At 45.8% G+C, this 27391-nt stretch overlaps 1 protein-coding gene across 1 annotated transcript in view; it reads left to right on the top strand.

Moving 5' to 3' along the window:
* Positions 1 to 27156, top strand: part of LOC126240075 (differentially expressed in FDCP 6 homolog) — a 125058-nt gene extending 97902 nt beyond the window's left edge. The window contains exon 10 of the mRNA XM_049947904.1: positions 26391 to 27156. Coding sequence (XP_049803861.1) covers positions 26391 to 26534 — 144 coding nt within the window. The 3' untranslated portion in view covers positions 26535 to 27156. The remainder of the gene's footprint in view (positions 1 to 26390) is intronic.
* Positions 27157 to 27391: the final 235 nt, after the last annotated feature.

The following is a 27391-nucleotide window of genomic DNA, read 5'->3' as shown; positions in this document are numbered from 1 at the left end:
TGTGGGCGCACATTGCCTTGATGGAAGATGACTCCTCAATTTTTATGTATGTTGCAATTGGTCCAGGAGCTTAGCATAGTATTCTCCAGTAATTGTTTGCCCAGTGGGGAGATCATCTACAAACAGAATCCGTTTCGCATCCCTGAACACTGATACCATGACCTTTCCCACCAAAGGAATTGTCTTTGCTTTCTTTGATGGAGAAGAATCAGCATGTTTCCACTGCTTTGACTGTTTTGACCCCCTGCGGGTTCGGGGGTAAGAATAGGCCCGCGGTATTCCTGCCTGTCGTAAGAGGCAACTAAAAGGAGTCTCAAACGTTTCGGCCTTATGTGATGGTCCCCTATCGGGTTTGACCTCCATATCTCAAAATTTTTCCGAAGAGCGAGCCGATTGGGGAAGGGCGCCTTACTTGGTGCATTGTGTCCATCTTGCGTTGACAACCTTCTCCATCTTATTCGTTGTTGCATTGCAGTCCTGCCCGCTCTCCATCTCTTGGGCATGGACACACTCCTGCGTGCACTTTCTGCCAAGCAATGTGCAGGGCCATTTTCTGCACTGACGGCAACCATGGACCACATGGTCACCTAAAATCCAGCACGGTACCCAGTCCGTTGTGGTGGGGCTGCCATGTACCCTGTTGGCTGTAGCCCCCTGACAACACAGGGGTCACTCTACTGATGCCTGCGCCGTTTACTCCCCATGTATGCCAAGGAGTAGATGCCCGTCTCCCTGGGGCATCAGGACTCCCGGCAATGGCCATCCTGCCAGGTGGCTATTGCTGAGGCTGGGTGGCGCCCGTGGGGAGGGCCCTTGGTCGGAGTAGGTGGCATCAGGGTGGATGACACGCAATGAAGCGTGGCACATCTTCTCTTGCTGGTGGCCAGCCACCAGCAGTCTCTAAGCGTTCGAGGGCTCATTTTAGAGCTATGACCCCAAATCGTTCCCCTCCGTGGCCATACCGTGGGAGGAACGAAAGGCAATGAATGAGAGAGACACATTCGCCCAGGTATCTCGTCTGTACCAGAGCTGATGGGGAATCTTTTATATCCGTGAAGCCTCAGTTCTTTGTAGAGCATTTAGAGGACAAGTTTGGGGAGGTGGAGGGCTTGTCCAAAATGCGGTCCAGTTCGGTATTGATAAAAACAGCATCCTCTGCCCAGTCGCGGGCCTTGCTCACTTGTAATAAGCTGGTGGATGTTTCAGTTAATATCACGCCCCATAAAAGCTTAAATATGGTCCAGGGCATTATTTTCCACAGAGATCTCCTTTTACAGTCCAATGATGAGCTGCGCGCCAACTTAGAGCGGCGAGGTGTCCATTTCGTTCGGCGCGTCCACCGGGGTCAGAGGGATCATCAAGTTGCCACCGGTGCCTTCATCTTGGCATTCAAGGGTGACACATTACTTGAGAAGGTCAATGTGATGGTCTACCGGTGTGATGTAAAGCCATATATCCCTCCCCCAATGCGGTGCCTCAAGTGTTGGAAGTTCGGCCATATGTCTTCCCGCTGTGCTTCCAGCCTCATGTGTCGTGATTGTGGTCGTCCATCCCATCCTGATACTCCATGTGCCCCGCCTCCCATCTGCGCCAACTGCGGAGGGCACCATCCCCCTTGCTCGCTGGACTGTCAGATTCTGCAGCAGGAAAGGAAAATAATGGAAATCAAGACCCTGGATAGGCTGACGTACACTGAGGCTAAGCGGAAATATAATCGGCTTCAACCAGTGCGCATGTCGTCTTCTTATGCCGCCACAGTTACTCCTGTTACAGTTCCCTCAGCTTCACCACTTCCAGTTAGCTCTGAAAGTTGAAGGACCACACCTGCCCCCTTGATGGTGGGGGGCACTTCACTCCCTGTTGCTCCTGCTCCATCTACTTCGGGAGCAACACCCCCCCACCCATCTGGGACATCAGTTCCCCCTACCCAGCTGGACAAGCATAAGACTTCTTCGGCTCCTCTCGCCAGGAAGGGGTCCCTGGGGACTTCCCTTCGCAAGTTCCGACCGGTTTAAAAGCGGACATCCGCAAGTGGCTCAAACAACCACCGGTCCCTGGTCGTAGGGCCTCACGGTCGTCGTCCGTCCCTGAGACTGAACCAGGGAAGCCCTCCCAGCCTACACCACCGAAGACACAGAGAGAGACACAGAAAAAGAAAAAGGTTCGTAAAAATCAAGACAGTGCGGTGGAACCTGTCCCACCGCTTCCTATAAGCTACGCGTCTGAGGATGAGGTAGAGATTCAAGCATCTGCTGAAAACCTCGATCTTCCCGGTCCCTCCGACACCATGGATAGTACTAGCACAGGTGCTCAATTGGAGGCAGCAGATGACCCAGCGGCGTAATATGCCTTCCCAGTCCCTTCATGCCTTTCTCAGCCATGGACAATATCATCCTCCAGTGGAACTGCGGCGGTTTCTTCCACCATCTAGCTGAGCTCCAACAACTTATCAGCCTTCACCCTTTCTTCTGTATTGCTCTTCAGGAAACTTGGTTTCCAGCAATGCGAACCCCACCCCTCCGTGGCTATCGGGGTTATTATAAGAACCGAGCAGCTTATGAAAGGGCGTCTGGTGTCATCTGCACCTGTGTCCTTCACTCTCTTCACAGCGAGTCTGTCCCTCTACAAACACCTTTAGAGGCTGTCGCTGTTCGGGTGTGGACGCCACAGGCTGTTACCGTCTGCAGTCTTTACCTTCCACCGGATGGTGCTGTCGCGCAGCATGTCCTGGCTGCTCTGATAGCCCAATTGCCGCCACCTTTCTTGCTATTGGGCGACTTCAACGCCCATAACCCTCTGTGGGGTGGTTCAGTGGCAACAGGTCGAGGTGCCACCATTGAGCATTTATTAGCACAGCTTGATCTTTCGCTTTTAAATGATGGTTCCTCCACACACTTTAGCGTGGCGCATGGCACGTACTCCGCCATTGACCTTTCCATCTGCAGCCCTGGCCTCTTACCGTCTGTACAATGGCGAGTGCATGACGACCTGTGTGGTAGTGACCACTTTCCGATCTTTCTGTCACTGCCACCATGTCACTCTTCTGGGCGCCCAAGCAGATGGGCTATGAATAAGGCTGACTGGGACTTGTTCTCCTCCACTGCCGCTATTGAGCCTCTCTCTACTGATGACATTGATGCGGTGGTTCAATCGGTCAACACCGGCATCGTTACTGCCGCCGAATCTGCCATTCCCCGTTCTTCTGGGTCCCCTCGGCGGCGTACTGTGCCTTGGTGGTCGCCTGAGATCGTTGAGGCGATTAAAGATCGCCGTCGGGCGCTCCAGCGTCACAAGCGACATCCCTCCATAGAACACCTCATTGCCTTCAAACGGCTGCATGCGCGGGCCCGCCGCCTTATCCGCCAATGCAAGCAGGAGTGCTGGGAGCGGTATGTTTCCTCCATTGGCCTCCATGTCTCTCCATCGCAGGTCTGGGCCAAGATTCGATGCCTCTATGGCTATCGAACCCCTGTCAGCGTCCCAGCGCTCTCACTGAATGGAGCAGTTTGTACTGAATCCGACGTCATTGCAAACCACTTGGCAGAGCATTTTGCTCTGAGTTCCGCTTCTGCGAATTACCCCCTGGCCTTCCGCTCCATAAAAGAGCGGATGGAATGTCGGAGCCTTTCGTTTCGCACGCACCATCCAGAATCGTATAATGTTCCATTCAGTGAATGGGAATTTCGCAGTACCCTAGCCACTTGCCCTGATACCGCTCCTGGGCCAGATCGCATCCACTGTCGGATGCTGAAACGCCTTTCAGTGGACTGCCAGCGACGGCTCCTCGATCTTTACAACCGTCTTTGGGTCGAGGGTGAGTTTCCGTCGCAATGGCGGGAAAGTATTGTTATCCCCATTATGAAACCTGGCAAGAACCTTTTGGAGGTGGACAGCTACCGTCCCATTAGCCTCACCAACATTCTTTGCAAGTTGCTTGAACGGATGGTGAGCCGGCACTTGAATTGGTTACTGGAGTCTCGGGGCTTTCTGGCTCCTTCTCAGGGTGGGTTCCGTAAAGGCAGCTCTGCCGCCGACAATCTGGTGAGCCTGGAGTCAACCATCCGTACTGCCTTTGCCCGCCGTCAGCACCTGGTCGCTGTCTTTTTTGTCATGCGGAAGGCGTACAACACGACATGGTGTCATCACATCCTTTCTACACTTCATGGATGGGGTCTTCGGGGCCCTCTGCCGATCTTTATCCAAAATTTTCTGTCATATCGTACCTTCCGCGTGCACGTCACGGCCTCCCATAGTTTCTCCCGAGTCCAGGAGAACGGGGTACCACAGGGATCTGTCCTCAGTGTCTGCCTGTTTTTAATTGCAATAAACGGGCTCGCTGCAGTGGTGGGAAATTCTGTCTCCGCTTCCCTGTATGCTGACGACTTCTGCCTCTACTATAGCTCCATTGGCATTGCAGCTGCTTAACGTCAGCTGCAGGGCGCTATCCGGATTTCTGCTGACGCCGAACAGTCCACCCTGAGGCGCGGCTTTATCTTGTCGGCGAACATCTTGCTGTGGTGGAGACACATAGGTTTTTGGGAGTTGTTTTTGATGCCCGGTTGACTTGGCTGCCTCATATTCGGCAGCTTAAACAGACGTGTTGGCGGCATCTAAATGCTATGCGATGCTTGAGCCACACCAGCTGGGGCGCTGACCGATCCACCCTATTACGGCTCTACCGGGAGTTAATCCAGTCCCGTCTGGATTATGGGAATCTGGCTTATGGCTCAGCATCCCTATTTGCGTTGCGGGTGCTGGACCAAATACTACACAGGGGGATACGACTTGCCACTGGTGGCTTCCGGACCAGCCCTGTGGACAGCATCCTTGTGGAGGCAGGTGTCCCTCCACTGCGGTTACGGCACCAACATTTACTGGCTGCTTATGCTGCCCATGTTTTTAGCTTGCCCGGGCATCCCAATTATCGTTTTCCGTTCCCACAATCGGTCGTTCATCTGCCAGAACGTCGGCCCGTTCAGGTTGTACGATTGCGGTCCGCGTCAAAGAGCTTCTCTCCATGCTTGGGGTTTTCCCTGTTCCACCTCCTTTCCGGGCCCCTCTGCGTACACCCCCGTGGTGTGTGCCCCGCCCTTGCCTTCGGCTCGAATTGGCACAGGGCCTGAAGGACTCAGTCCCTCCGGAGGCCTTCCGCCGCCGCTTTCTTTCCCTCCTCACAACGTATCGGGGCTCTGGCGTTGTTTACACTGACGGCTCGTTGGTTGCTGGTCGGGTCGGTTATGCTCTAACTCTAGGTGACCACTACGAACAATGATCCTTGCCGGCTGGCTGCAGCGTTTTTACTGCTGAGCTGGTCACCATCTTTCGTGCCCTAGAGTATACCCGATCCTGCTCAGGTGAGTCCTTTGTTATCTGTAGCGATTCCCTGACGGGTTTATGAGCTATCGACCAGTGTTTCACTCGTTCTCGTCTGGTGATGGCTATCCAGGAGTCCCTGCATACTCTTGCCCGTTGCGGCCGCTCTGTGATCATTGTGTGGACCCCCGGTCATGTCGGTATCCCGGGCAATGAACGTGTTGACTGCCTGGCCAAACAGGCCACCAGTGAACCAAACCTGGACATCGGCCTCCCGGAGACTGATTTACGAGGAGTCTTACGCGGGAAAGTTTTCGCGCTATGGGGTGCTGAATGGCGCTGTCTGCCCACTCCTAACAAACTCCGTGCAATCAAGGAGACGATGACTGTGTGGCGGTCATCCATGCGAGCCAATCGCAGAGACTCAGTTGTCCTTTGTCGGCTCGGCATTGGCCACTCCTGGCTGCCGCACAGTTACTTACTGCGCCGGGAGGACCCTCCTCTCTGTCGGCTTTGACAGTGGCCCACATTTTGTTGGACTGTCCACTTTTAGCTCTGCTCAGGCAGACATTTGCGCTGCCTGACACGCTCCCTGCGCTTTTAATAGATGACACTGCCATGGTGGACTTAGTTTTGCGTTTTATTCGGGCAGGGGTTTTTATCATTTAATCTGAGTGTTTGTTTTTAGTGCTGATTCTGGCATTTGGCCTCTGATTTTAAACTGAGTTTGTAATGTGTTCTCGGTGGTTGGCTTTTCCTTTTTTTCTCTCTATGGTCGGCCAACCACCGTTACACTCTGTGTGATTTTAATTTGTTTTGTCTCATCTCTGTCGGAGTATTTCTTGTCCTGTGTCGTCTGCCGTCTTTCCTGTTGTTCGTTTTTTATTCTCTGTGGGTGGTTTTAGTTTTTTTGGAAAGAGGGACCGATGACCGTAGCAGTCTGGTCCCTTTAATCCCACAAACCAACCAAGCAACTGTTGTTTTGTCTCTGTGCACCCCAAGTTTCATCTGTGGTCACAAACCAATGTAAGAAATCTTTTTCGTTTCTCCTAAAACGGGCCAGACATTGTTCCGGTATGTTCATTCTCATGCGTTTTTGGTCAAGAGTCATGGCACCCATCTTGCAGATAATTTTTTTCATTTCTAATTCTTCAGTTAAAATGTGATATACTCTTTCAGGTGACATCTGGCAAGCATGAGCAATTTCAAGCACTTTCAATCAGCGATCCTCCATGACCATTGTGCACTTTTGCAATGATTTTGGGAGTAGTGACACATCTTGGCTGACCACTGCGCGGATCAGCATCTAAACTCTCCCGACCAAATTTAAATTCATTTGTCCATGTGGCAACAGTTCAGTATGAAGGAGCAGAGTCCCCCACTGTATTCTGGAAATCGGCATGAATGTCCTTTGCTTTCATACCTTTCTTTACGTAGTACTTTATCACTGCTCAAATCTCGATCCCCCACCCCATCTTCGCAAATCACTATGTGGGAACAACAACAGAGCCACGCCACTGCCACAGTTCTCTTCCAAGTGCACTGATGTGGCACGTGTTTACAGGCAACAGTCCAATGAATATCATGTGACCAACTCATTGCACTCACCTCTTGTGGTGATTCTGAGAACTTTTCAAATCACTCTCGTATAATACTGCCTTTTTGAATGCAGCTCTGTGTTCATGATTCTGTCATTTCTTATTTTATAAGCTCCTTTCAGTAGATTCAATAATTTGTTGTTGAGTTTTTATGGTGGTCTCTTTCAGGATTTTACAGTTGGCCTAATGGGTGTGTGTATCTTGTGAATTTTGGGTGCTTTGTGTTTCTTGTTAAATATCTCTTGTGTCTTGTATGATTTGGGCATAGGTGACTTTACTCATTCTTTCTTTAATTTTTGTCTTTGGAAAATTTAAGAGGGGTCTTTCTGAATAATGTTGTTCTGTAGAATAATTTGTGTGGTTCCCCCCCCCCCCCCACCCCCCCCCATTATGACTGCATTCCCTTTGTGAACCTTTACTACAAGTGAGTTGTGTTCTTTCAGTTTCTTCCTAATACTAGTAACTGTTACTTTGCCTTTGTTAGTGATACGTTATTTTCTGTGTGCACTGATATCTTTACTGAGACGGGAACTAATTTTGTGAGTGAGTGATCTCTGTCTGTTTTGTCTGGGCCATAATTTCTACTGCAATTGACTTTATAGTATCAGCCAATGTATGGAATGTAGATGCTATATTATATTTAAAGTCTATATTAAGAATCAGTGTTTCTTCTTTCCTAAAACTTAAATCTGTCACATTAAGTAGCAGACACTTCATATTATTTTTTTTTCCTGAGTGGACTGGTGGGCATGAATTTAACGGTATCTTCACAAGTTCAGTGATTTTTCTTAGCTGCACAGTTTGTTTGTTTATTTGATCTTCAATAATTTGGATGCTACTGATGTTAATAGTTTGTGCAAATTGAATAACACATAATGGTACATATAATAATAAAAGAAATAGTTAAATCATGTAGATTTGCATAAATACATGCAGTGAGTATAAGTTAAAATTTCAGATATTCTTTTGCTCAATCAAACCTCTACGGTGTAGAAAGACTTCTTTTTAAGCCAGTTTTGTAGAGCATTTCTGAAGATTTTTAAGAGTTAGTATGTGCTTATGTGGACAGTGCATTAAACAGTTTTAATCCGATGTAGGTACAACTATTCTGAGTCTCGCTTAGTCATGTGAAGGTCAATCTTCTCTTTGTGGTGTATATTGTGACAATGGAGTGTTTGCCTTAATCTGTAGATCTCGTGGTTTTCTTTTGTGTAGACTAGTCAACTAAGTGTAAATAATGATACAGCAGTGACAACTAATTTCTTGGAAAGTGGCCTAAAGGATGTATTGCTTTTGAAAATACCTGCTACGCATGTGACGGACTTTTTCTGTGATATGAAAACATTTTTTGCTCCAGTGGAGCAGCCCCAAAACAGAGTGCAGTATGTTATGTGGCTATGAAAAATGCATAATAGGAGCTCAGCATCATATTTTTGCTTGCACATGCTCTTAAGTTTATGTAACATGTATGTGACTCTTGATAATTTAGTGCATATAGAATCTTATGTGGAGATTCCAAGTCAGTTTTGGAATCCAAGGGTACACCAAGAAGTTTAACCGACATACGATCGTTGTTGGTATTGCATAAATTAAAAATTACAATTTCAGTTTTTTTCTCTTTTTCAGTTAGTTCATATTGGACATTCTTTTGGCTTTTCTTTGTTCCTGTAGGTCCTGTCATTTCCAGTTGCAATGAAAGTGGTGTCATCAGCATACAGAACAGATTTACGTAGCATTATACTAAGTAGGTGATTAATATAGATTATAAATAATACAGGTCCCAGTACGGAAATTTTAGGTGCACATCTTGAAACATCCCAGAATCCAGAGCTCATACCATTAAAATGTATCATCTGCTTCCTGTTGTCAAGATAAGATTCTGTACAGATGAGTTCTGTATCTTGAATGCCGTGGCACCTCAGATTACGTATTAGAATGCGATGACTCACAGAATCAAATGTCTTGTGTAGGTCAATCAGAGCACCTTGCAGACAAAAGCTTTAGATGTAGTGACTGATCATCCTTGTTTTTATTTTTAATACCTAATATGTGTGTGTGCTAAGTGTGTAAGTCGATTTTATTCCATAAAATACGTGTATCTGAGATCAGAAGTAGTCAATCCGTAGACATTTTTGCTTGATAGTTTCATCTATACCCTTTAAACACTGAAAACTCTTACCAAGAGTGTCACAGTGATCCTGGACTCATTGAATTGGGAAATCTTAATTTGTACAGAATTGACCCATACTTGCAGTTTACTCAAACATGACAAGTTTGTTGTAATGTACTTAAAATTATTCAAGAGCGAGGAGTGAAAAATTGATGGTAATTGTCTTTACGGATTGATGCTGTTAAAGGTTGTCGAGCATATCATTCCATTATTTAAAGGAAGTCCTGAATGTTAGTGTTTTGCACATGTGTGGAACTGTTGATTTTTTAACTAAATCTAGCATTCAGTTTTAGTATTTCTTCATTTATTCACATTTCTTAACACAGAGCATTTAAAGTAAGTGTTCCTTCTCTGTTTGCTCAGTCATCATTTTACACACTACTACTGTCCACTATGCTAGCCAAGGAACAAGTATTGTATCACCTCCCACCAAAGCTCCCAACACAAAGTGAAAACAGACATACATTTTACCCATAAAGAAAATATAATACAAAGATTTAGGCAAGTAAACAAACAGTAATCATTCTTGACTTCAATTTATTTTATATAATCTTTACAATAATTTGAGATTATGAAAATTGATTTTGTAAATTGGAATTATTATCCTGAAATATTGTTTTCATTCTATACTGTAATCAGAAAAGGTGAATTTAAAAAAAAATTAATACTACAGGACCAAATGCATAATTCTTATTTATGTAACCCCTGTTCCAAAAATAAATCTACAATTTTTTTCTGAATTTTCATATTAAAATAGTAAATGTAACTTAAACAATGGAAAATCCAGGCTGGAATGTAACAATACTATGAAGAGGATAGTTGCTATTCACAATATAGCGGAGATGCTGAGTCGCGGATAGGCACAATAGAAAGATGTCACACAATAAGCTTTCGGCCAACAAGGCCTTTGTCACACACACACACACACACACACACACACACACACACGTCCTCAGTCTCTGTAAGCTGAAGCTAGACTACAAACAGCAGTGGCTGCTATTCGTAGTCTGACTACAGCTGTCAGTAGAGACTGTGTGTGTGTGTGTGTGTGTGTGTGTGTGTGTGTGTGTGTGTGTGTTTTTGACAAAGGCCAAAGGCCATGTTGGCTGAAAGCTTATTGTGTGAGTCAAGTAGCTTGAGGCAGTTGCCATTGAGCATCATTGCGTCATTCGAAGGGGGGTGGGGGGTTAAATGCCTGCAGCACATCTCTTAATGTGTTAATGTGGCATGCCACGTATCAATTAACCACCAAGGAAGTTAGTTTTTGTTTTATTTTCTTTGTTTTGTTTTGGTGAGTACACTTTAAATGTGGCTTAACTCAGAAACATCAAATTGCTACATACATGGGATTGAAAACTACCTGCACATCATCAGTCGGTATTCAGTAATGAAGTGGAGTATATTGTTGACAATTTCTCCAATATTTGTGTCCATTTTATTCAATAACCTTACCGTAAACACCATTGATATGCTCTACACTAACACCACTAGCGTCTCATCATAATACCGTACAGTGAATGACTGTCTTAATTAAATGTGAAGTCTTTTGTTATCCTCAAGAAGCTTTATCAGACTAAAACGTAAATACAACAGTGTGGCTGTTAAGTAGTTGCTGAAAGAAACACAGTTAAGAGTACTCAGTGATATGATTTCATTAACAGATTTGTGTATTTTCAGTAGCAGTTCCGCAGTATTTTATGTTTCTTACCTCTAGATCAGCTGGTTACTGAATGTAGTGAGATGTCTTATAATGACAAAATTTCTAAAGATGTCTTTCTGAGTTTGATATAGCTGTTTGTAGCTCTTTCGCAGAGGAGGTAAAATGTTACTCTTGTGCCATTTTGGAACTGAGAGCTACTGCCTATTACTCTGTACAGTGTGTCAACATTTTCATGTAACAAGTGAAAAACTGCAGCGTTTGTCACCTCTTCATTGCCTTTGTGATGGCTGATACGGATAACTTGGAATGTAGACAAGGAGATTAGTTGTAGCTGCTGCTTGAAAGTAATCTCCTCTGTCTGTAATATATATTTGATAAGTCAGTGACACACCGAAGTGGAGTGCATTCAGAATCTTTGGTTGGTATACCATGAATATATCAACGTAATCTTGCAAGATAATTCTGTCATTCCAGGAAGTAACAAAACTGCCACAGGGTCACCAGACATGATCCATTATGTTGTCACGAGTGTATCATAGTTTTAGCAGCGTGATGATGTTTCTGCAGGCAATGTTTTTCTTGCGTGGCTAACAATTTAGGAGTGTATCTTGTGCATCAATGATGCAGTGGCGTATTTACTTTTCCAACGACCTCATTAGAAATATTCTAGTACTTATGGTGAGGGAGAAGAATGGAAAGTTATAAATATGCCCATAATACATATGAAACAAAATAAATGTGATCCACTGAGTTGTAGATCCATGTAATTGACATTGACCAGTAGCAGGATATGTGAACAAATGTTTTGTTCCAACGTTAATGAAATACCCCAAAAATGTATTACCTATTGACATTAAAACAGCATGGATTTGGAGACACAGCTGGCACTTTAATCGCATGACGTACTGCCTACAGGGGCTCTCAAATTGGATTTGTACTTATATAGATCCATATTTGTACAGTTCCAAAAAGGGTTTTGGTATCATTCCTCAGAAGTGGCTTCCAGCAATATTCCTTTCCTATGGACTATTGATTCCAAAAGTAAAGTGATGTAGACATTCTGCTATTTCTAATATATATGAAAGCAATTTAGCAGACAATCGGAATGTTTCTCTTAGATTTTTGGGAAGTGATTCTGCTGTCTAGTAAACTACTCAGAAGAGCAAAGTGAATTGCAAAATGATGATGAAAATTATCTTCAAGCTGCAGAAACAATAAAATGTGTGAGGTTCTCTGCATGAATACCAAAACAATTCCATTTAAGTTTGCTTACAGAATAAATCAGTCACATGTAAAGGTTGTTGATTCAACAAAATATCTAAGACCTACGATCATGAACGACTTACATGGGAACCATCATATGAAAAATATCGTGGGGAAGGAAACCCAACCCCCCTGCGGGTTCGGGGGTAAGAATAGGCCCGCGGTATTCCTGCCTGTCGTAAGAGGCGACTAAAAGGAGTCTCAAACGTTTCGGCCTTATGTGATGGTCCCCTCTCGGGTTTGACCTCCATCTTTCTAAATTCTTCCGAAGAGCGAGCCAATTGGGGAAGGGCGCCTTACATGGTGCACTGTATCCGTCGTGCGTTGAGACCTTTAGCCGGCTTTTTCGTCGTTGCACTGGTGTCCCGCTCGTTTTCCGTCTCTTGGGCGAGGATACGTCCCTGGGTGCGATTCCCACGCTGCACTCTGCAGTGTTTCTTTTAACTGCGACGACGACCTTGGACAGTTTTGCACCTAAGATCCAGCACGGTAGCCAGCCCGTTGTGGTGGGGCCGCCATGTACCCTCTTGGTTGTAGCCTCCTGACAACACAGGGATCGCTCTACTGATGCCTGCGCCGTTAACTCCCCACGTATGCCAAGGAGTAGATGCCCATCTCCTTGGGGCATCAGGACTCCCGGCAATGGCCGTCCTGCCAGGTGGCTATTGCTGCGGCTGGGTGGCGCCCGTGGGGAGGGCCGTTGGTCGGAGTAGGTGGCATCAGGGCGGATGACCCGCAATGAAGCGTGGTACATCATCTCTCGCTGGTGGGCCTCCACCAGCAGTCTCTAAGCGATCGAGGTCTAACCTCAACGGCAGGAAATACGAACCACGATCATTTCCCTCCCTGGCCACTCCATGGGAGGAACGTATGGCAAAAGAAGGCAGTGGAGAATATTCACCCCGGTTCCTTGTGTGTACGCGAGTTGATGGGGAATCATTTATGTCAACCAAGCCCCAGTTTTTTGTGGAGCATTTAGAGGACAAGTTCGGGGAGGTGGAGGGCTTGTCCAAGATGCGCTCTGGTTCTGTGCTCATCCAAACGGCATCCTCTGCCCAGTCACGGAGATTGCTCAATTGTGACAAGTTGGGGGATGTTTCAGTTAGCATCACGCCGCATAAGAGTCTCAACATGGTCCAGGGTATTATATTCCACAGGGATCTTCTTCTGCAGTCCGACGATGAACTACGCGCCAACCTAGAACGACGAGGTGTTCACTTCGTCCGGCGCGTCCATCGGGGTCCGAGGGATAATCAGGTAGCCACCGGTGCCTTCATCTTGGCCTTTGAGGGTGATGTCTTACCCGAAAAGATTAAGGTGATGGTTTACCGTTGTGATGTGAAGCCTTATATCCCTCCTCCGATGCGGTGTTTTAAATGCTGGAAGTTCGGGCACATGTCATCTCGGTGTACTTCCAGCATCACGTGTCGGGATTGTGGACGTCCTTCGCATCCTGATACTCCATGTGCCCCGCCTCTATCTGTGTTAACTGCGGAGAACACCATTCCCCTGCTCGCCGGACTTTAGGATCTTCCAGAAAGAACGGAAGATAATGGAATATAAAACCCTGGACCGCCTGACGTACTCTGAGGCTACGTGGAAATATGAGTGACTCCATCCTGTGCCAATGACGTCAACGTACGCCGCTGCTGCTACGACGGTTCTTCCATCTACTGTGTCGTCCCATACGGTTGGTTCTGTGATTGGTCAGCATCCAAAACCCCCCTTGCTTGTGGGGGGCACTTCACACCCTGTTGCTCCTGCTCCATCTTCTCCAGGAGCAACACCCTCCCAACCATCGGGGACATCAGCTCCCCCTTCCCAGCCGGAGAAGCGTAAGACTTCTTCGGCTACTCTCGCCAGGAAGGGGTCCCTTGGGGACCTCCCTTCGCAAGTTCCGACCAGTGGAAAAGCGGACGCCCGCAAGTGGTTGAAACAACCGCCAGTCCCTGGTCGTCGGGCCTCGCGGTCGTCATCTGTCCATGAGACTGACCCAGTGAAGCCCATGAAGCCTGAACCACCGAAGGCACAGCGCGACAAGCAGAAAAAGAAGAAAGTCCCCAAGACCAACGATATTGCGGTGGCACCCATCCCACCGCTTCCTACACGCTCTGCCTCTGAGGACGAGGTGGAGATTCTGGCGTCCGCTGAGGACCTCGCTCTTGCCGGTCCCTCGGACGCAATGGATGGCATTTGCACGGGTGCTCCATCGGAGGCAGCAGGTGACCCAGCGGTGTAAACTGCCTTCCCAGTCCCGTCACGCCTTTCCCAGCCATGGACAACACCATCCTCCAGTGGAACTGCAGCGGTTTCTTCCACCATCTAGCTGAGCTCCGCCAACTTATCAGCTTTCACCCTTTCTTCTGCATTGCTCTTCAGGAAACTTGGTTTCCAGCAATGCGAACCCCACCCCTCCGTGGCTATCGGGGTTATTATAAGAACCGAGCAGCTTATGAAAGGGTGTCTGGTGGCGTCTGCATATATGTCCTTCACACTCTGCACAGCGAGTCTGTCCCTCTCCAAACACCTTTAGGGGCTGTCGCTGTTCGGGTGTGGACGCCACAGGCTGTTACCGTCTGCAGTCTTTACCTTCCACCGGATGGTGATGTCTCGCAGCATGTCCTGGCTGCACTGGTAGCCCAATTGCCGCCACCTTTCGTGCTATTGGGCGACTTCAGCGCCCATAACCCTCTGTGGGGTGGGTCAGTGGCGACAGGTCGAGGCGCCATCGTTGAGCATTTATTGTCGCAGCTCGATCTCTCGCTGTTAAATGATGGTGCCTTCACACACTTCAGTGTGGCGCATGGCACGTACTCCGCCATTGACCTTTCAATCTGTAGCCATAGCCTCTTACCGTCTGTCCAATGGAGTGTGCATGACGACCTGTGTGGTAGTGACCACTTTCCGATCTTTCTGTCACTACCACAGCGTCACTCTTCTATGCGCCCTAGCAGATGGGCTATGAATAAGGCTGACTGGGACTTGTTCTCCTCCACTGCCGCTATTGAGCCTCTCTCTACTGATGACATTGATGCGGTGGTTCAATCGGTCACCACCGGCATCGTTACTGCCGCCGAATCTGCCATTACCCGTTCTTCTGGGTCCCCTCGGCGGAAGGCTGTGCCTTGGTGGTCGCCTGAGATCGCTGAAGCGATTAAAGATCGCCGGCGGGCGCTCCAGCGTCACAAGCAACATCCCTGCATTGAACACCTTATCGCCTTCAAACGGCTGCGTGCGCGGGCCCGCCTCCTTATCCGCCAAGGCAAGAAGGAGTGCTGGGAGCGGTATGTGTCCACCATTGGCCTCCATGTCACTCCATCGCAGGTCTGGGCCAAGATTCGACGCGTCTACGGCTATCGGACCCCTGCCAGCGTCCCTTCGCTCTCACTGAATGGAGCAGTTTGTACTAACTCCGACATCATTGCAAATCGCTTAGCAGAGCATTTTGCTCTTAGTTCCGCTTCTTCCAATTACCCACTGGCCTTCTGCTCCATTAAAGAGCGGATGGAACGTCGGAGCCTTTCGTTTTGCACCCACCACCCAGAATCTTACAATGCTCCATTCAGTGAGTGGGAATTTCGCAGTGCCCTAGCCGCTTGCCCTGATACCGCTCCTGGGCCAGATGGCATCCACTGTCAGATGCTGAAACACCTTTCAGTGGACTGCCAGCGGCGCCTCCTCGATCTTTACAACCGTCTTTGGGTCGAGGGTGAGTTTCCGTCGCCATGGCGGGAAGGCATTGTCATCCCCATTTTGAAACCTGGAAAGAACCCTCAGGAGGTGGACAGCTACCGTCCCATTAGCCTCACCAACGTTCTTTGCAAGTTGCTTGAACGGATGGTGAGCCGGCGCTTGAATTGGGTACTGGAGTCTCGGGGCCTTCTGGCTCCGTCTCAGGGTGGGTTCCGTAAAGGCCGCTCTGCCACCGACAATCTGGTGAGCCTGGAGTCTGCCATCCGTACTGCCTTTGCCCGCCGTCAGCACCTGGTCGCTGTCTTTTTCGACATGCGGAAGGCGTACGATACGACATGGCGTCATCACATCCTTTCTACGCTTCATGGATGGGGTCTTCGGGGTCCTCTGCCGATTTTTATCCGCAATTTTCTGTTGTATCGTACCTTCCGCGTGCAAGTCACGGCCTCATATAGTTCCTCCCAGGTCCAGGAGAACGGTGTGCCACAGGGTTCTGTCTTAAGCGTCTGCCTGTTTTTAATAGCCATTAACGTGCTCGCTGCGGCCGTAGGAAATTCTGTCTCCGCTTCCCTGTATGCTGACGACTTTTGCCTTTACTACAGCTCTACTGGCATTGCAGCTGTTGAACGTCAGCTACAGGGCGCTATCCGCAAGGCGCAGTCTTGGGCTGTAGCTCATGGGTTCCAGTTTTCGGCAGCCAAGACCTGCGTTATGCATATCTGTCGGCGACGTACTGTCCACCCGGAGCCGCAGCTTTCTCTTAACGGCGAACGTCTTTCAGTGCTGGAATCACACAGGTTTGTGGGGGGTGGTTTTTGATGCCCGGTTGACTTGGCTGCCTCATATCCGGCAGCTCAAACAGGCATGTTGGCGGCATCTCAATGCTCTGCGATGTTTGAGCCACACCCGCTGGGACGCCGACCGATCTACCCTGTTCCGGCTCTACCAGGCGTTAATCCAGTCTCGTCTGGATTATGGGAGCCTGGGTTATGGCTCAGCTTCCCCATCTGCGTTGCGGGTGCTGGACCCAATCCTCCATAGCGGGATACGCCTTGCCACTGGTGCTTTCCGCACCAGCCCTGTTAACAGCATACTAGTGGAGGCAGGTGTCCCTCCACTGTGGATAAGACGCCAACAATTACTGGCTGCTTATGCGGCCCATGTTTTTAGCTTGCCCGGGCATCCAAATTACAGTGTCCTGTTCCCGCAGTCAGTCGTCCATCTGTCAGACCGTCGACCCCGATCGGGTTGTCCGATCGCCGTACGTGTCAAGGAGCTTCTCTCCGGGCTTGGGTTTTTCCCTGTTCCACCTCCTTTCCGGGCACCTCTGCGTACACCCCCATGGTGTGTTCCTCGCCCTCGCCTTCGGTTCGACTTGGCACAGGGCTCGAAGGACTCAGTCCCTCCAGAGGCCTTCCGCCGCCGCTTTTCTTCCATCCTGGCCACGTATCAGGGCTCTGGAATTGTTTACACCGACGGTTCGATGGTTGCTGGTCGTGTCGGGTATGCGCTAACTCTAGGGGACCATTCCGAACAACGTTCCTTGCCGGATGTCTGGAGCGTTTACACTGCTGAGCTGGTCGCCATCTTTCGTGCCCTAGAGTACATCCGCTCCTGCTCAGGTGAGTCCTTCGTTATCTGTAGCGATTCCCTGAGCGGTTTACGAGCTCTCGACCAGTGTTTTCCTCGTTCTCGTCTGGTGATGGCTATCCATGAGTCCCTGCATGCTCTTGCCCGTTGCGGCCGCTCTGTGGACTTTGTGTGGACCCCCGGTCATGTCGGTGTCCCGGGTAATGAACATGTTGACCGCCTGGCGAAAGAGGCCACCAGTAAGCCATCTCTGGACGTTGGCCTCCCAGAGACTGATTTGCGGGCAGTCTTCTGCCGCAAAATTTTGGCACTATGGGACGATGAATGGTGCGAACTGACAACGTGCAATAAACTCCATGCTGTCAAGGAGACGACGGCTGTGCGGCGGTCATCCCTGCGAGCCACTCGCAGGGACTCAGTAGTTCTTTGCCAGCTCCGCATTGGCCACTCCCGTCTGACACACAGTTATTTACTGCGCCGGGAGGACCCTCCTCTATGTCGCTGTGGGGCGGCTTTGACAGTGGCCCACATTTTGATGGCCTGCCCCCTTTTAGCTGTGGTCAGGCAGACATTTGCGCTGCCTGATACGCTCCCTGCCCTTTTAACAGACGACTCCGCTATGGCTGACTTAGTTTTACGTTTTATTCGGGCACGGGGATTTTATCATTTAATCTGAGTGTTTCTGTTTTATTTTATTGTTTTGTGTTGATTCTGGCCTTTGGCCTATGATTTTAAACTGATTTTTTTTAATGTGTTTCTAAGTGGTTGGCTTTTCATTTTTTATTTCTATGGTCGGCCAACCACTGTCACACTCTGTGTGGTTTTAGTTCGTTTTGTCTTGTCTTTGTCTCAGTTTCTCTTGTTCTGTATCGTCTGTGATCTATTCTGTTCCTCGTTTTTATTCTCTGTGGGTGTTCTTTGTATTTGGAAAAAGGGACCGATGACCGTAGCAGTCTGGTTCCTTTAATCCCCCAAACCAACAACAACAACAAGGAAACCCAAAGACCAAATTTTATTGATAGAATGTGTAGAAAATGCAACAAATCAGTTAAAGTGACTGCCTATGACACACTTGTCCGTCATCTTCGTGAGTATTCCTACGTGTTACGGGATCCCTACGAAGTAGGACTGAAGGAAGACATCAAAAAAGTTCAATGAAGGGCAGCTCTTTTTTTAATATCATGAAATAGGGAACATTGTCATGGATATGGTAAATGAGTGAGGATGGAAATTATTGAAACAAAGGCATTTTACATTATGGTGAGGTGTTTTCACTAAATTCCAATCGCCAGTGTGCTCCGCTGAATGCCACAATATTTTATTGGCCCCAAACATACGTAGGAGACATGGCCATTGCAATAAGAGACGTCAGTGCTTGCATGGTAAAGTTTAGTTGTTCATTATTTCCAAACTCTTTTTGAGAGTGACAAATAATGGTGACAGTGGTTCACAGAACCCTCTGCCAAGAACTTAATTGTTAATTGCAGAGTATTCATGTAGACGAATGTTTTCAGAGCAAAGAATGCATTGTAGGTTAGGGGATATAAAAGAATGCGGTTTCATAGGTTTTTAGAGGAATGATAGAGAACAGTAAAGAAAGCAGAAATTAAATGAGAATGCATAGTTTCAATGGAAACCGCTGAATTTGTTTATAACATTTTGGGAGAATGGATAATGTGTATGTGAGAGAGAGAGAGAGGGGGGGGGGGGGGAGAATGAAGGATAAATGAACAATAAATAATGATGAAATCTCTTCAGGCTTTCCCGGCAAGATCTTGACATGTGGAATAATCGGGCAGTAGACCCGATTATTCCACATGTTATGATGAAATCATGTGCATAATATGGATGGAGGAGAAGAGAGAGATGTATTTGAAATAACACAAAATATTTTTAAAGCGTACAGCTAAACTGATTACTTCGTTAAGTATCTAGACAGGGTACAATTGAAATAAAAATAGAATATTTAGCAGACTGTAAATTCAAAAGAAATTCACTTCAATTAAAAAAGCAACTCGAAGGAAAACAAATTCAAATTGTATTTTATCTGTTGCCAAGTGATCTTCCAGTGGCTCTCAATGTGGATAAATGAAGAAAAAGACCATATAACAAAACTTTGAAGGACTCTAATATTTTATCGAAAATCACACGTTATTTTGCATATAATCTATAAGCTGTTGGCTGTAGCAGCCTGAAGAAGCAACTTCCTTCCAGGCTTCAAGAATGCTGTCCCAAAGAGTGTCAGCTATAGTCTGTCGGTTTGTGGCCAGTTCTCTGTTAATATTCTAATGACCTCAGCCCATATGTTTTTTGTAGGGTTCATGTCAGCAGCCTGTGGTGACCATTCTGCCACATTGATACCAACCTTGGAGAACTACTGCTGAACAAATGCAGACTTGTGAATGGGAGAACAGTCCTCGCAATGCAAAGTCCTCTTCTCTGTACTGAATTCCCACTGACAGAAGCATTATGTTTGCCAACATGTGGGCACACTGCTGGCAGTTGATAGTTCACTCCATCCTGTGAAGAATTCCTGCTTCTCTCTCAGAAATCTATCCCTAGCAGGAAACAGATAGCCACCCATTTCTTCTTATCGCGGTTACATATTTGCGTCGACAGTTTGTCCCTTATGGCCTGTAAAAATCTTTGGACCACTGTTACTGGTGGAAAACACCTTGTCAGCAAAAATGTTGTTTTCCCGTGACGTACTCAGATGGAGCTCTGCAAATGCGAGCCAGTATAAAACACTCTCTCTGCTGAACTCTCGTTTCACACTGGATCATCATGCGTGCAGTTCAGGGCCCCTCATCCATCAGCGAATCGTGTCACTGGAGCTGGGGAAATTGGTCTCTCACCACTACTGCTTCACATTCAGAATGGGATTTTCTCTGCTCTGAGACACTAGCTTCCTGTCCTCGTGCTGTGAGCTCTCTCTCTTTTTGCCTGAGCCAGGAGCTCTGTTGGTAGTGCCTCTTTCAAGGCAGTTCCTTCACCATCTCATTGCAGTGGTATGTGACGTGCCATACCTCCTGCCATCTTCTCTGCTGTAACACTCACTATCTTCAGTAAGAGTGATGACATCTGTCCTCTCGGCGTCGGGCTGCAACTGGCCAGCCCGGCTGACCAGTAGCTCGCGAGCCGCGGACGGTACGAGCCCGGACCGCAAAGCTGCGCTCACTCCACGAAGGATCAAATGTTTCAGCCACCCTATCCAAATCTGTTATATAAGCTAGTGCAACTAGAGCTATTTTGCTCTGACATGAGCAGGCACGTCTGCTTTTGACATTTCATTCAAATCTTTAATGAAAAATAAGTTAAAAAATACACCAATGATAAATGTAGCTACCACAAAATATTCCATCTAGCTAGCAATCGCATGATGCAGGAAAGTATTCTTTCTTGTAAGTGCTCTGCATTAGACCTCGCCTTAAGAAAATATGTATTCTACCAATACAACTAAGTGGGTTGTAAAAGCAAACAATTTGGTGTCAGCTTTGCCAAATATTTGTGTGCACCTAGTACATCATTCACATTCTGAGAACTTATAAAGTGCACTCATTGTCTGTGAAACACTAATCGCTGCTTGATGGAAGTTACGTTCTGCTGAGGCACTTCATTTACTTTGCAAACAATACATGACTACTCTGTAATTCACTGTTAAGTGTTTCATGAAGGGTTCACAGAATTGCTTCATTCTCTTGACCATTCCACTCATGTACGAAGCTCGAGAATAGTAAACACCAAAACTTCTATTTTCTGATTTCTCCTATGGTATTACTGTTCTACCATTATCCTTTGCAAGGCAGTGGCAACAAAAATTATTTGCATTTGGAGAAGAGAGATGGTGATTAAATGTCATGGAAATAATGTGCTACAGTGAAGAAGTGTTTGTTTTAATACCGTGTCCCCAACTCGTCCCCCAGCCCCCTCCCCCTAAAATCTCAGGGGGGAAAAAAGAAAAACATCTGCGACTCTCTCTCCCCTAATTCACGATACTATAGAATTGTCTGCCTTCTTTCCATGTTTTCAATGTTCTCCATCAATCCCATCGGGTAATGGTTGCACAGTGCTCAGCAATATTCCAGAAGAGGTTGAATAACTCAAGTACTTGCAGATTCCTTAGTAGAATTCTCGGGTCTTCTAAGGGTTGTGGGAAAAACCCAACATTAGTTTCATCTTCACCTTAACGTGTGACGTTTTCCAGTTACTTTGTTTATATTTGTAACCCCTAGGACTTTAAATAGATATATAACACTCAAATTTGTTTTACTTATCGCTTTCTCAAAGCTTCATAGTAATAATGTGGGGAACCTCACACATTTTATTGTTTATCATCAGTTGTCATGTTCTGCACTGTATTTCCAACATCATTTTGCAATTAGCTTTGCTCTTCTCAGTAGTTTACTAGACAGCTGCAGTACCTGCCACAAATCTAAGAAAAATGTTTTGATTGTCTGCTAAATTGTTTATATATATTGTAAATAGCAGAAGGTCTACATCACTTTACATGTGAAATGACATTCATCACTTTCAATTTACATGTGAAATGACATTCATCACTTTCACTTCACATGTGAAATGACATTCATCACTTTCACTTCACTAGGTGATGTGCCATCAGCTACTTCGAATTGTGAGTTTTCAGACAGGAAATCACAAATCCAGTTGGATAACTGAGGTGTAGTCCATAGGAAAGCAGCGTGACTGGAAGCTGCCTCTGATGAATGATATCAAAAGCCTTTTTGGAACTATATAAATACTGAATCAATGTGAGAGCCCCTGTATGCAGTACGTCATGCAAATAGTGCCAGCTGTCTCTCACAAGAGTAACGCTTTCCAAAGCCGTGCTGTTTGATGTGAATAGGTAGTATATTCTGGGGTACTTCATTACTGTGTGTCATACAGCAACTACTCTCACAGCCACACTGTTGTTTTACATTTTAGTCTGGTACAAAAGACTTCACATTTAATTAAGATAATTCATTGTATGGCACACTAAAGCTCCAAAGAAACTGCATGCGTATTCAAATATGGAGGTATCTAAACAGGCAGAATACAGCATTGTGGTCAGCAACACCTACATAAGACAACGAGTGGCTGGGGCAGTTATTAGATCGATTACTGCTACTGTAATGGCAGGTTATCAAGATCTGAGTGAGTTTGGACACGGTGTTAGTCACCGCACGAGCAATGGGACACAGCATCTCCGAGGTAGCGATGAAGTGGGGATTTCCTGTACAACCGTTCCACGAGTGTACTGTGAATATCGGAATCTGATAAAACGTAATATCTCTGACATTGCCGGAGCTGGAAAAAGATTGTGTAAGAATGGGACCGACGACGACTAAAGAGAAACATTCAGCGTGATAGAAGTGCAATCGTTCCGCAAATTGCTGCAGATTTCAGTGCTGGGCCATCAATAAGTGTCACCGTGCAAACCATTCAATGAAACATCATCAGTATGCACTTTCAGAGCTGATGCCCCACTCGTGTACCCTCAGGGACTGCACGACACACCGAGCGAGGTGGCGCAGTTGCTAGCGCACTGGACTCGCATTCGGGTGGACGACGGTTCAATTCTGTATCCAGCCGTCCTTATTTAGATTTTTCACGATTTCCCTAAATCACTCCAGGCAAATGCCCAGACGGTTCCTTTGAAAGGGCACGGCCGACTTCCTTCCCCATCCTTCCCTAATCCGATGAGACCGATGACCTCGCTGTCCGGTCTCCTCCCACAAACAACCTGACCCGACTGCACGACACAGAGCTTTATGTCTCGCCTGGGCCCATCGACACTGACATCGGACTGTCAATTAGTGGAAACTTGTCGCCTCATTGGCTGTGTCTCGTTTCAAATTGTGTCGAGCCGACGGACGTGTACGCGTATGGAAACCACCTCGTCGATCCGTGGAAGCTGCGTGTCAGCAGGGGACTGTTCATGTTGGTGGAGGCTCTGTAATGGTGAGAGTCGTGTGCAGTTGGAGTGATACGGGACCCCTGATATGTCAAGGTATGATGTTGGTAGGTGACACAGGCAGAAGCATCCTGTCTGATCACCTACATCCATTCGTGTCCATGGTGCATTCCAGCAGGACAGTGTGACACCCTGCATGTCTAGCATTGCTACACAGTGGCTCCAGAGGCATGAACATCACGGGATGCCTTGCAGCGTGCTGTTCAGAAGAGATCTCCACCCCGTTGTACCCTTACAGATTTATTGATACCCCTGCAGGATTCACGGTGTCAATTCCCTCCGGCACTACTTCAGCCATTAGTCGAGTACATTCCACATCGTCTTGCGGCATTCTGCGTGTTCGCAGGGACCCTACACAATATTACACAGGTGTACTAGTTTCTTTGGCTCTTCGGTGTATTATGATGAGACATCACTTGTACTAGTGTAGTGCATATCAGTATTGTTTCCTCTTAGTTTATTGAACAAAATGGACACAAATATCAGATAAATTGTCAACAATATACTTCACTTTGTTATTGAAAACCTGCTGATGATGCATAGGTAGTTGTTCGATCCCATGCAAACAGCAAACTGCTGATTCTGAGTTAAGCCACATTTAAAGTGTAATTACCAAAACAAAACAAAGAAAAGAAAACAAAAACTGACTTCCTTGGTAGGTGTTTGATAAGGGGTGGGAAAGGTAAACACATGCGGGTGCCCGATTAGAAGACTTGCTGTAGGCCAATCGAGTTCCTCGGTGCTGACTTCCAGCTTGCATTTGTTTAGCTGCGACTGCAGGGCACTGTATTTTTTGGCAAAATGTAAACTGTGAAGGACACATGCCTGTGAAGCATTCGTGGCTTACTTACTACTTTCTTCTTCTTAAGTTAACATACGGTACTTCAGTTCGCCATCAGGCTGCACTGATTTAGGTTTTTGGTAACTCCTTAAATCTACTCGTATTATGTCAGATGTCAGGGCAATCCTTTGAAGGGGCACAGATAACTTCTTCTACATCTGCATCTCCATCTACATCTACATGGATACTCTGCAAATCACATTTAATGCCTGGCAGAGGGTTCATCGAACCACCTTCACAATTCTCTATTATTCCAATCTCGTATAGCAAACACCTGTATCTTTCTGTATGAGCTCTGGTTTCCCTTATTTTATCATGGTGATCATTTCCTCCTATGTAGGTCGGTGTCAACAAAATATTTTCACATTCAGTATTTAAGAGTTAATAATGTTCACTCAAGAATTTATTGCTGCTAATAACTGTTTGTTATAGGATTGATATACCTCATTATAAAGCCGTATTTTTCTTCTTTGTAAACACTTTCACATCTTCCTAAATTTTGTAGTTTAGTAAATTTTGTTATAAGAAACACAGGCTGTTCAAATCACAGAATTTAAACCTTTTGAAAATCTGGCATTCCAGTTTTGTATCTCTAACTTTTCTCTATACTATTACTCACCTATAATGCCCTGCTGCTCACAGTCTGGGTCCTGCTTCCAGAGACTGTGGTCATGTGTGTGAGTTGTGCTTGCGTGAGTGTGTGCATGTGTGTATGTTTGCCTACTTTCAGCAAAGGTCTGACAGTCTTTCTGTTGTGTCTTTCTGCAACTCACATTGAACACCTATGAAAAGGTATGAAAAAAAAATTTGAGTGTTAAAAATTCATCGTATATGTTTGTTATAAAATCATTGAAAACATTATCAGCGATCTTTAAAATTAAAATTTGAAGATTAAAAACTGTCTTCAAAGTATATGTTTATTAGTTTCAGAAATATAGACGTGCCAAATCTGATGATTCTTTTTGATACACCCTGCACTGTTACTGGAAAAACATGCTATTTATGTCTTCACTTATAGAGTAATCTTGGTGAGCTTTTTTAGAAAATGTGGGAGAAATAAATGCATTCAAATCCCTACTCATAAAATGAGAACCCATTTGAAGAATGTACTAATAAAATGGAATTAAAATAGCTCGACTGCCGAATATACATAACTATTGCTTGCAATTCCTGTCTGTTACATTATTATTTAAACTGCAAGTGGTCTGTACTTTAACAGTGTGTAAAAACTTCCCTACACAAGTTTTTAAACGGGCACTGTGTGTGTGTGTGTGTGTGTGTGTGTGTGTGTGTGTGTGTGTGTGTTAGTCATGCAAGGTCGCTATTACAGTCAGTCAGCATTGAGCCCCCAGCTTCTGTATCTGCACTCATTATATACTTTTGCTTTGGTGCTAAACCCTGGGATAGCCGGTTCAATTCCTGGAGATAGAAGACTTTTTGTCACTGGTACATGGCCATTAAAAGCAGGAGATATTACAGATCCTCAGACTTTGTGCAACCATCCTTCAAACCCTACCACACTCCTGTGAAGTGAAGGAATGTGACACTGTTAATCTTGCAAACTTTGCAGGTGGTCAGTACTATGTGAGATGAGTAGGCTACGTGCGAGAATTGGTTTCACCTTCTCCCTCCTTTCATCATAGGACTGTCAGGTCACCAGTACTCATGAATTATACTGAAAGACAGCTCACACAGTTTGGGAAGGAAAGGTGCCATTTTGTGCAGAGAAAGAAAAGCCTTTCCAATTAGAGTGAATGAACCTACCCGTCGTGGTGCCCCATCTGATCTTGCGGTACTGTTTTACTTTACTTATCATTAAGCTCCAGTCAGGTTCAGTTTTGTTCCATTACTTATGTGAGATAGAGTGAAGAAGTGTGAAAATAAATGTAAGTTTACTCCAATTTCAAATATATGTATATAAATTTAAATATTGGATGTATGTCATGTTTATTCAAAATTCTTCCAGCTAATTTTACTGTCAAATTAACACAAGAAACTTTATACAGCCCATAATGGCTGATAATTTGGTAGCTCCTAAAAAAGAAGTCTCTTAAAAGAGAATTTAATGACTGAACGAAAGAGATGGCTGTGATACAATTCTTGATATTTTTAAAGATTAAAGACATGTGTTTGTAAGGTAATGAGGACATTAACAAAGCTTTGTTGTAGCATAAAACAGGCAGACATTACAGGTGCTTACAAATAATTTCTTGAAGTAATGAAAAACTGTTTACCCTTTGTGGTTTGCTTTGATCAAATTTAATGTCAGTTTTTCTGCTCTTTTGCAGGTGATATCTCCACAAATTCGAGAGCCAGATAGAATAAGACGTGCCCTTTCATTTATGCCCTCGACTAAGGAAAGACCTACTCACATACAAGTTAGAGGGGCTAAGAGCTTCCGTTCTAAAGGCCAACAGAATGCAGAATCCTGACCAGGCTTGGATTGGCAGTAATATGTATACTTTTGTCAGCGGGTCACAAAGTTAAACCTAATGAGTAGAATATATTAGAGGATAAGAATGGGTATAATCTATGCCTCATACCTCCCACTCTTCAGCCATAGTCCAGTCCCCCCTCACACTACCTCTTCCCTCCTACCTCGCACCTCCCCTCTCCCCTCCTCCCCCTAACCCCCACCTTCTCCAGACAGAAAATTGGAAAGACAGCTTGCTGGAGTCGTATTTCAGTGCGTGTTATGTTTCAGTTGTGTTACGAAAGACTTTAGGTGTGAAATTTTGGAGTTGTTGTAATTATTGTATATAGAATGTGGAAATTTATCAACTCATTGTCGTGAAACTTGTCTCCTCATATTTCACGAAAGTATTATCGTAAAACTCTCAGGTCAATCTGTGACTTTTGTTGGCGAAGAATGGGATTGAGGGGTACATCTTGTTATGGAGACCATTTTTTTGAAAGAACAAGCTTCGTTCGGCATTGGGATCTTCTTCTTATTAGCTTCTCTTCAGTAGTAAGAGCAATGTGTATGATATTGAATATGCCAAGTTCTTTGTACTGGCACGTGGAGTGGATTCAAATGTTGAATGAGAAGAAAATTGAGATGTCAGAAACAAATAGTTTGAGGGACCAGTTATCTCTCAGATTCATTTATAATGCTGCCAATTTAGGGCAAACCTAATATGATGATTCGTGTAATTGTGAATGTATTACATTGTTTGTAAACGAAACAAATATGAGAATTACTGACAATGTGGGATGAATGAAACAGTTGATTAAAATGAACATGATAAATAATTGTAGGAGACAGTTTGAATCTCAGTCTTAGGAAAAG

Source organism: Schistocerca nitens, chromosome 1 (assembly GCF_023898315.1).
Source record: "Schistocerca nitens isolate TAMUIC-IGC-003100 chromosome 1, iqSchNite1.1, whole genome shotgun sequence".
NCBI lineage: Eukaryota > Metazoa > Arthropoda > Insecta > Orthoptera > Acrididae > Schistocerca > Schistocerca nitens.
The sequence above is the reverse complement of the archived record's forward strand: the minus strand, read 5'-3'. Positions and strand labels throughout refer to the sequence as shown.